This window comes from Falco naumanni, chromosome 4 (assembly GCF_017639655.2).
Source record: "Falco naumanni isolate bFalNau1 chromosome 4, bFalNau1.pat, whole genome shotgun sequence".
Taxonomy (NCBI): Eukaryota; Metazoa; Chordata; class Aves; order Falconiformes; family Falconidae; genus Falco; species Falco naumanni.
Genome location: NC_054057.1, coordinates 84702838 through 84713165, shown reverse-complemented (window position 1 = coordinate 84713165; position 10328 = coordinate 84702838). Strand labels below are relative to the sequence as shown.

At 47.4% G+C, this 10328-nt stretch overlaps 1 protein-coding gene across 1 annotated transcript; it reads right to left on the bottom strand.

The window, feature by feature from the left end:
- Positions 1 to 405: 405 nt before the first annotated feature.
- On the bottom strand, positions 406 to 9426 carry TMEM11 (transmembrane protein 11). The gene is made up of 2 exons (XM_040589349.1): positions 9298 to 9426; positions 406 to 1322 (listed from the first exon to the last, which is right to left on the bottom strand). The coding sequence occupies exons 1-2, from the start codon at positions 9360 to 9362 to the stop codon at positions 806 to 808; spliced, it is 582 nt and encodes a 193-aa protein (XP_040445283.1). The 5' UTR covers positions 9363 to 9426; the 3' UTR covers positions 406 to 805.
- Positions 9427 to 10328: the final 902 nt, after the last annotated feature.

Below are 10328 nucleotides of genomic sequence, written 5' to 3'. Positions count from 1 at the left end.
TTTGTAGCTGGAAACTCAGTGTTATCTCCATTGTGCAGAGCAGTAATGGCTGGAGGTGGCAGGGCAGCAGAGGATTTGGACACCCTTAGCCCCAACCATGAACACTGAAGCAATTACCAAAAAAAAAAAAAAAAATATAAACACTGAGGGAACAGGGAAGCCTCTTCCAAGAAACACGACTAGGCAAGCAAGAGGGAAAGCAACACTCTACAGCTATTCCTTCAGCAGATGGCTGCTGTGAAGTAACGTGGATGCTGCTGCCACGTGCAGTGGACAAGAGGAATATTGGGTCTGTGTGTGAGCATGCGTAAATATCACCACCAGAGTTCTCACAGCAAAGCCTTCATCCCCTGGAAGCACACTACGAAAGGGAACCGTGATAACAGTAACAAGAGAGCAAAAGCATTTCAAATTCTCATCCTTTAATGGTCAATGATAACTTCTGGCTGGTTCTGTGTAATACAATTAAACAATATACTTAAATGTTTCCAAAAAAAAAAAAAAAAAAAAAAAAAAAGCAGCTCTCACACCCCTCTTTCTCTAGCTTTCTTTCATCGACGTTCCGCTGCTGGATTGGACTCCCATGGCCTAACATACAGCTCTCAAGTCACCACACATCCACATCTTAAGTGTCATGAAGAACTGAAAAACCTTGGTGCACCAGTGATGTGTTATTTTAAAAATAACAGCTCTATTAAACCAAATCCTTCCCAGTCTCCACTGCTTCTCAAAGAGGAAAAACAAAACGTTACTGTGGGAGTCTCAATACGCTTGTCTTTGTGGGTTTCTCTCTTCCCTGCCGAAGTCATACAGCATAGAGTTCATAGATCTTCTTTACACAGTACACCAGGGCAGCGAGTGCTATCGTGTTGTGCAGTCTCTTTCTGTGCAGGTCGTCCTTCCTCACCAGCACCACTGGAGTGGAGGAGGTGAGCGTATGCAGGGGCAGGCGGGAAAGTTTATAGGCATCGTACTCTACTTGGTACTTGCAACAGGGATCAAATTGCCAAGAGATACCATAAAGGGTGCAGCAAGCCACGCTCAGCACACCAGCGGGCAGGGAGATGTAGTGAGAATAATCTACTGGAAGTGCCAGAGGGGTGAAGAGACAGGTGGTGCCCGCTAACACGGCGGTCTTGTGCAGGCAGTTCCCGACAGTGATCCAGCGGGCCGTCTCGTCCCCAATGCGAGTGGGCTCTATCACTATGTATTTGTACTGCGCTTCCAGGGCCTGCTCCAGCTCATACTCAAACTGGTCCTGTGCATTCTCCCCATTGTAGATTTCATGCACGATGTAACAGTCCGTGGAGGACAAGGTGACCCTGTTAACAGGAAACACAGAATTAAAACTACAGAGCTTAAAAGACAGGCTTCTCACCCACCCAGCTGTGAGAACAGAGGAGTGCCCCAAGTGAGGGCAGCCCCTCAAGGACAGTCACCGCCTCTGTTCAACAACAAGCAGCTTTTTCAACTCTTATTTGTTTCACATCAGCTACGTATGCCCACTGTAGACAAAGTCATCCGAAAATAAGGCAATGTGTTTTTTTCTTACCTTTTCCTAACTTGGAGGAGCTAGAACGTTTTGAGAAAATAGGATCTCATTAACAATGCTGAAATGGTTCCTCACACTGACACCCAAGCAGTTTCTTAGAGATATGGGAAGTGTCTAACCTTAGCGACCACACCGCATCAGTGCGTGAACGAACCAGCCAGACTTAAGCAGTTTTCACAGAAAATAAAGACTAGCAGCTCATCCATCAAGAGGGCAAGTTGCACTGGAAGGTTTTGAGAGAAAAAGCATCTTCAGATGAGTACGTTTGCTTTCTCCTCACAGTAACTACCTCCTTGCCACTGACGCAGCTTGCTATTTAATGCTCCATAGTGAATCAGCCTAGTAAATCCATAGAAATTCAACAAGGATGGCCAAGAAACATTGCTGGAAGTGAAAGTGAAAAAGGTAGCAGAGCACTCTATACAGAACGGTTTGCTCCCTCTCCCAAAACAGGACGCAGCAAAGCAAGGAAGGAACATTTCTTTAATGCAGGCAGGCTTTCACAGGAAAGAAAGAGCTGTTTGCTTTACATGGAGCATGCTCTCTGCTGACAGGGGAGTTGCAAGGCTCGTACATCCCTCATTTCAGTAGCACCTTTTAGCTACCTGAAGTCCCACCAACCACCCTCTTCACACACACCACTTTAGCTACAGCTACATGTGAGCAATAGGATTTTGACTATATACCTGTGCTGAGGAAGGCTAAAACCTTATCTGTTAGAATGAGGTAAAATCCTCCCTTCTATGCAGAAGAAATAACTATTTCTGACACGCCTGTGCTTAACCAGAGCAAAACTGAGCACGTGGCCTCTAAAGGATAAAAATATCTACCGGATCCCTTTAGCAGAAGGAGAACAAATCAGACATATTTGACCTAACCACAGCGGACAAGCTACCTCATCCCAACATTTAGACCCTCCCAATACTGGGAGGCAAGACACTGCTGAGATGGAGAATGAAAAGGGTACTTTTTGCTGCATTAGTACAACGGCACTTACATGCATCCACTGGAAAATAAGGGAGAAAAATACACATTGGTAAGCTGACGTGTTACCAGACATTACCCTTAATGTGCAGCTCCGTTCATGCTGCAAAGGGTATCGTGCAGTGGCCATGTGTAATCAAGAATGAATACTGTTAAATTACAAGCTGTTGCCAGAAGTAGCTGCTTTTGTGAACAGTCGCAAACGTATCAAACAGCAGGACCCAAGATGCACCAGCCTCTCTCAAAGCAGAGTAATAAGCAGTTTCATTAAAAATCTGGCTAGAATTTATATAAACTACAAGCAAAACTCAAATTATAAGCTCATTATTGAGTTCTGCAGTGCATTTTCCCCATGGCCTGTTCACAGGTAGAAAGAAAAATAAAAATCCACCTGACTACTGTGTATGCCAGAGGCTTCTTTAAGGCCGTCAACTTGTCAGACATTGTTTGGAAAAATTATGATCAGCTCCTTCAGCACAGGATGTGGTGGACTCTGATATTCTGTAGTGAACTGGTAAGTATTTAAACAAAAAATTTGAAGGACAGCACCTGTATAAAAATTTTACAGAATACTACACCTCTAGTACAACGAAGTGTATCAGCTAACATTAAAGAGTTTCTAACAAAGAACTCGTTAACCAGATGTTATGCTGATACATTAGGGACACAGCTGGCAATGGTTTCTGCTAACAATTTTGCTTCTTGATGACAACTGTTTCAAGTGCACTTTCTTCCAAATCAGAAATTCCACTTTTCTTACAGAAGACATGCTGAGACTTCAGGTGACTCTCTAAAACATCACCAATGACTCTGTGAAACCACTTGCTAAGGCATAATGACTTCAGGGAGAAGCTATTGCCGAGAGGCATTTTCAAGCTGGAAGCTGACCCTGTGCTAATATAACCCTCCAGATAAAGTTAGTATTTCCTACCAAGGAGCATTTTCTATGTTTTGTAACACCTAGGAACATGCGGCGTGGGCCTGCAAAACAGGGAAACAGAGAAGCAGAATGAAAATTCAACTAAGAACTCTGCAGAAGCTTAGTAACAGCACAGTAGCCCAGTCACCCTAGAATCTCCCTGCCATCACTGGGAAACAAGAACGAAGCAATGCCATTTCTCCTCCAACTCTACAAGAGCCATGGGGACCTGGGCATCTAACTCCAGGAATTTAAGTCAAGTAACTACATTACATGGGATTTCTCCAGGCTCAGCATCAGAACAGGTGGCACTAACCTTTTGGTCTCATTTTTCCTTGCTCAGGTCTTGCCTGCTCTTCCCTCTGAATGCCCCTTTTTCCCTTTCACCATAACGTACACAAGCAGAGCCATGCCACAAGTGACAGCCACCTGTTAAAAGAGAGCCGGAATCCAACAGACTTTGGCCAGAGGCAGTACTGTCTACCTCTTCTGGAATCTTTTGGCTGACCAGGCTCTGGGGCTTTATAACAATTAAGAAAAGCACAATCCTCCTAAGTCAAAACAAGCAGAATTTAAAATATCATCTGTGAAAAAAAAAAATCACTGGGAACTAAACTGCACAAAGGCTTCATCCCTGATAGAGTCTGGCCCCCTAACTATGTTGTTTCTCCAAATTAGACCTCTAATATTGGAATAAATCTTATCACAGTGCTGAAGGTACAAATGGCAAAACAGGCAATCCAAAAACAAAGAATGGAAAATTAGTTCTCAAATAGGACACATGAAAAGCCAGCAAAGCAAGCAGAAAAATCTCCATTTCTTTAACAGAGGAAGTGAGGTTTATCAAATACTATTTCCACACAAACACTGGCTGTCCCTGGAGGATGGATAGCTGAAGACTGGTTTGTTTTCAGACGATATAGAAAGAGATGCAGATGAGGTACATGGGCTTGAGGTTTTAGACCTTGCTGGCATGCAGAGTAGACAGAGGACCTCGATCCACAGAGGAAATCTCTCCTGACACAGCCTTTCAATTGAACACAGCGGCTGCACATGAACAAATCCAGTCAAAGCAACTGGATTTGCTCAAACACCGGAGGCTATGGAATTTGCCTTTTAGAGCTTGTCCCCCACACCCCAGCAATGACAAACAAAAATGCAGAGCTATGCAATCAACTCCAAGCTGGCATCCACCGATTATGAAGTGTGTGACTTTATATAAACTCCATTTTACTTAAAAGAATAGTAAATAACCAGTGTCAGAGAGGACGTCATTACAGAAGTCATAAAATGATGCCACATATTCAGAAGCACAGCATGCTGTTTACTAGGCAGACCAGAACCTAAAAGCAGTTATTAATACTATTCAATCAAATTCTTTTCCAGGACCTGTCTCCTCAAACCCAAAAAGAGGGCCAAGTTAAAAAGTTGTACAGCTTCTCCGCAAGAATAGCTCCAGACCTTATATCCAACTACTTTATCCTATTGCAGCTTCATGCATTCTATACTTGAGAATTTTTAAGTGTCTCATTCCTGGAACCAAATGAATGCACCGATGAGGGAATGTGACAATACTCTCAACCATTTGGCATAGCAAGATGAAAATCATTTAAAAATCACCGATATATAGTTCTGGTGTTACCAAAGTTATAAGGAATCAGTTGTTAACAGAGCTACCACCAGCAGGAGAGGCAGAAGTCCGTCTTCGCTATAGGGCAAGCTTCAAATTACATTTGGATTATCTTCCTAACATGGGAATATCAGAGAGCACCAGGAGAGGGGTGCTGCAGCTGGCTGAACAATAGCAACTCCAGCGGTTTCCCAGTTACAGCCCTCACAGCAGCTCCATTGCTCTGCCTCCAGCTTGGAAGAACTCTCCTAGCTGCCTCTTGAAAACAGCAACCTGTCCGTTAAATGTAAGTTTTGGCTGATAGTCTTTATGGATGAAGAAATAAATATCCTTCTAAGGAGGAGGCACAATACCACTCAGTGTGAGAGGACCTTAAGTTTTGCCAGGTGCCAGCTGGCAAAACAAAAACATACAAACAGCGCTGAAAACAGGGCAGATGGTAACATCCTGGAAGAAACCTCAGCATCCTTCCACCACTGTCTATTTGCAGAGGAGAAGGACTGAGCCTCCCGAGTTTGTTAGCCTCAGCCTAATGGTGCTCCTCTCGATCTGCCAGACAGTGTTCTGGCAAGCATTTCAAGTCATCCAACTATTGCAAAATGTTCAGAATCCCAATTAGAAACAACCTCAATCTGCAAGAAGCATTGGTACAGTTCTGTTATTTTTAAACCCCTCTCAGAATACGTAGGTCAAGTTTTGTTAGGGTTTGGTGATTTTTTCTGGAAAAAAAAAGAATGTTCCTGGACAGCAGCATTGCTCAGAGCACCAAACATACATTCAAATTAACTGCAAACAAAGACCAGTCTGATTAGTAGTTAAAAAAATTAGAAAGGAGAGGCTTGCAGGAGTGTGATAACACCCATCACAAGCAGCACACACATCCAATATCTAGTTTAGTGACACAACAGAGAGCCTGCATGCTGGCCATGCAAGTGAACTGCAGAAAAAGGACGTTACAGATGGCCAAGGCAGTGTCTGGGGTCACTATGAGCATCTCAGCTAAGGTTAAGTCAATATAGTCACAACATGACAAATTCAAACACTAAACTTCCCTCCCCCCACATTAAATCCTTTTTGAAATTTAATTTCAAGTTTAAGGAGCAGAGCTGTGGTCTGGCTTCAATTCTCAGTGAAAATAGTCCACCTCAAAGTTATATTCAACAGTGCGTTTTTGTACTCAGCAGAGCTTCAGGATATGGTGTACAGAAAGTACCAACACATCTGAGCTTAAACACCTGAAGAATTGTTTCTCTGCTGAAGGTCTGCATGATCTACCAGTCTCTGGCCACCAGCTGTGGCTGTCAGGCCTATGGCTTTAAGGACATTCTCAGCAGGCTGTCACTGCATGCACTAAAGTGGAGGAAGAACAGGAAAAGTGTAGCAATAGAGCAAGACTTTTGTTCAAAATGTACCTTCATGTACCTTAAAATGTACTCAAAATGTACCTTAAATACAAGCAGGAAAGAGAACAGGAAAACATAGGTGAGATCTTCAAGCAGCCTTGGCAAGGGGCAACACCACTAAGGAAAACACCACCAGACCATAACAAAAAAACCCTCCCAGCCACCAGACAAAAAGGAGGTGTCAATTTTAAGTCAACTAATGATTAGCCAGACTAATGGAAATAGGTCAATCATTGCTGTAAGCAAACAAGAGTACCAGAAATCTGAGCAGTGCAGGTAGCGAAAGGAAAGACCTCTTTAACAAGGGCGCAGAGAAACCAATGCAAGCAGTGGTGATGACATTAAAGCTGTTCTTTCTAGAGTTTGTTAGAACATCTCCCTGGGGAACAAATGGCATTCTGTCTTGTGTTCTGGCGGTCATCATGCTGAATTTTATACAAAAACAGTAAAGTACAATTCAGCGTCTGTTCTATATAAAAAAGTTGGTTTTGTCTACAGATTAACAATTCCCTTCAGACAAGTCTCCATTAAAGAGTCTATCCAGAATGAAGAAAACCAAATATTTATTTGGTTCTCTTTGATGTTTTGGGTTATTTTGTTTAACCTTATTATTTTACCACCAAAGTGCCAGCTGGAATTCACAGCCAACATCCTTTGAAATTAATGTCCTTACATTTAGTCCTATTGAGGAAAGCACTTTTTGACCAACTACAGACTTCTCTGTATGAATAAAGTTGTTTATGGAGGGATACAGTCTCCATAGATAGAATTGCTGGACTTTCTTTATTTTTAAATGAAAGCTGGTCTAGTCTAATAGCAGACAGTATTTTATTCACTGCTGAGTCTCCTCACACCACCTCCCAACACACAGATGCCTTTTAGACTAGCTGGCTGACAACTACAGAAACTCCTTCAAGCAGCCCATTTATGAGGAAAACTGGATTAACATATTCAGTTTAAAGGAATGTGTCTTTGGACAAGAATCCTGCCCGGTGTAAGAAAACTGTATTCATCATATAAAAAGCATATGTCATCATTTGATGACATCAGGCCTGCCAGCACTGCCTTTTACACAGCTTGCCTTGCCAGCAGTCAAACAAGATCGGTAGGTGTGATTTTGGATTAGCCACTGATGGAGGGAGGCAGAGGCCCAGTCACGCTTATCTCCAGCTCTGCAATTGCAAGGAAGAAGTAGTACCCAGGTGACATCACCTGACACCTATTAGAAGGATGATCTTCCACCACATTCGTGCAGGATGACTGACACCTAGAAGAACCACCATCTTTTGGTAGGGACTGCGGAGCGCTGGTCAGTGGTGTATCTGTTGGTCTATGTCAAATCTGTTGTTCTGTCACTTCCGTGCTTTCTTTATTACTTAGCTATACACTTCTCATTGGCAAAGGAAAAATACTACATACAGCAGGTGCACAAAGTAACTCACGTTTACGAGTATTTTTGATCATAAGATGAAGAGTAATCACAGCTTTAAAAAAATCACCTCAAACTACAATTACATTATGGTATACTTCACAGATTAAGTTACAAGGTAACAATCACTTTTAAGTCTGCATCAATGTATTGATTTTCACACTGATAAAATAATTTTCATTGAAGTGCTCTTCTCAGGTGTTTTTTTTCTCCTTCACTTCTGCTGGGAGGACAGGTCTACCACATGAAGACTCAACACCTCCTGTGCTTAGTGGTGTGGCAGGTGCCAGGCACGGGGTGCAGCCAGCTTTACCGCTCTGCCACTGAGCTCCGTGGTATTCTTAGTTGTTTATATAAACCACACTGATGCAGTAGTTCCATCGGCTCTTCCAGTTCAATTACTTTTAAATTCCCTGAACACAGACAGCATTCCTGCAATTCACATTGGCACCAGAATTTTAAGGGCTACTTGCGGCTCTCATGGGCTGTAGAGATTCAACACTATCGAAAATAATTACAGCATTGGAAGAAAACAAAGCAAAAGCCACAGAAAAAATTGAGATATCAGAGTCTCTGGGTAAGACGGCAGGACAAAAGAAAACTCCTCGCAATAAAAACGCAGCAGCTTTCTGCGGCTGCTGGTTACATCAGTCTGCCCTGGGGCAAAACAGGGAAAACGCCAACGTAAGGAAGCACAGGACTTAAGCAGACATTTTAAGTAGGTAAAGAACTGTGCGTACTGATTTTAAAGTAACTCAAGAAGATTTTCCCCTGCCTCTTTCTCCAGCTTTAAAGTTACGCTTCCCAAACTTCCACAGCTGCTCTGCGGGTGGCTCCAGCGCGTCCAGCCGCTCCCCCGCCCCGCCGGAGACAGAGCGCGGTACCGAGCCCCGCCAGCGCCGGCCTCGCAACAAGGGAGCGCGGCGGCTCCGCGCCGACCCCCCGACGGCCGGGACCGCCCGCGGAGGGAGGTCACCCTGGCGGACTCGCCGCTGCCCTCACCGCCTTTAAAAATAGCCCTGGAAGGAGCCTCCCCAGGGCCGGCCCTCCTCCCCCCGGCGCCGCATCCCCGCGGCGGGAAGGGCTGCCACCGCCACCCCGCGGGCCCGCTGACCTTCCCCGGCCCTCCTCGCGGCGCCATCGCCGCGCCCGCCCACCGCGAGGCACCGCCGGCCCTGGCGAGCCCCTCCGGCCCGGCCCCACCTCGGCGGGGCCGCGGCCCGCACCCACCCTGCCCGGCCACGCTTCCCTCGGCGCGGCCCCCGCCCTTGCCCCCGGGGTCGCGGGGAGCCTCGGGAGGCTACAGCCCACCTCCTCCCGCTCCCCACCTGCCCGAGGCGCCCCAGCAGCCCCGCGCCCCGCACCCCGGCCGCGGCTCACCTCTCCCGGCCGCCACCGCTGTTGGTGCTGCCGGGGCCAGCGCGCCTCCTTCCCCACGCCGCCATCTTGGAGACACTCGGCTCGCAAATGTCTCCGCCAGCAGGCCGCGGGCCCGCCGCGCTGCCCGACGGGAAATGTAGTGCGCGGGGCCCGCCGGGACCACGCCGCGGGCAGGGGCACCCCGCGAGCGGACTACAAGTCCCACAGTGCCCCGCGCTGCCGCCCGGCCGCGGAGCCTCATGGGACGCGTAGTCCCCTCAGCGGGTGCGAGGATGGCGGCGCTGGACGGGGCCCAGGCCGGGAGCGCGGGTAGGGCCCTCTGCCAGCGGCAGGTGGAGCAGCCCCGCGGCCCCGGCCCTGGCTCCAGCGCCTGGCCCCAGCTCCCGGCCCCTTCTGCCGGCGGCCCCAGCGGGAGCGGGCTGGCTATGGGAGGAGCGCCGCCGCCGGTCCCGGCCTGCCCCGCGGCCCCGCCATGAGGGGGATGAGGCCTCCGCCGCGGGCGAGGCAGCCTGGGCCGGGCCGGACTGCGGAGGTGGCCTCTAGCAAGAGCGGGGCCAGCTGTCGTTGAGGTTTGGTAGCCCCGCAGAGTCTGAACGCTGCCTTTTCCCCCTCGAAAAGAAACATACGATTTATGTTCGCAGGTGGAGGAGGAGCGGAGGAGCTCCTCAGAGCAGCACCGCCCTGGGGAAGAGACTGGCCTGTGTTGGTGCCAATTTGGCCCCTTCAATCAATCCTGAAAGAGTGGGGAGTCTCGACCACTGCTGCGTCTCTGAGGAGGAATAACAGTTTATAGCCAAACACTTCACTAGGAAACAAAATGCAAGTTTGCCGCTCCTACAAGTTTCCCAGCTCCTGTCGATCCAGCAGCAGTTGATGCGGAAAGTTTTGTGGGGGAGTCCCAGGACCCACTCTGTCCTCAGCTTCCAGCCTTGGGGCCACTCCCCAGCACAGCAGAGTCACCCAAGGGGGCCTGTGCCAGGGTGCTTGAATGGTGTATCTCCAGGATCCTTGTGCTTCTCTGGGGCCTGCTG

Bases quoted from the DNA above. Each gene is read 5' to 3' on its own strand.
- TMEM11 (XM_040589349.1), bottom strand. From the start codon at position 9,362: ATGGCGGCGTGGGGAAGGAGGCGCGCTGGCCCCGGCAGCACCAACAGC. The intron at 1,323-9,297 runs GTGAGCCGCGGC...TCCTGTTAACAG, and splicing joins AGCGGTGGCGGCCGGGAGAG to GGTCACCTTGTCCTCCACGG.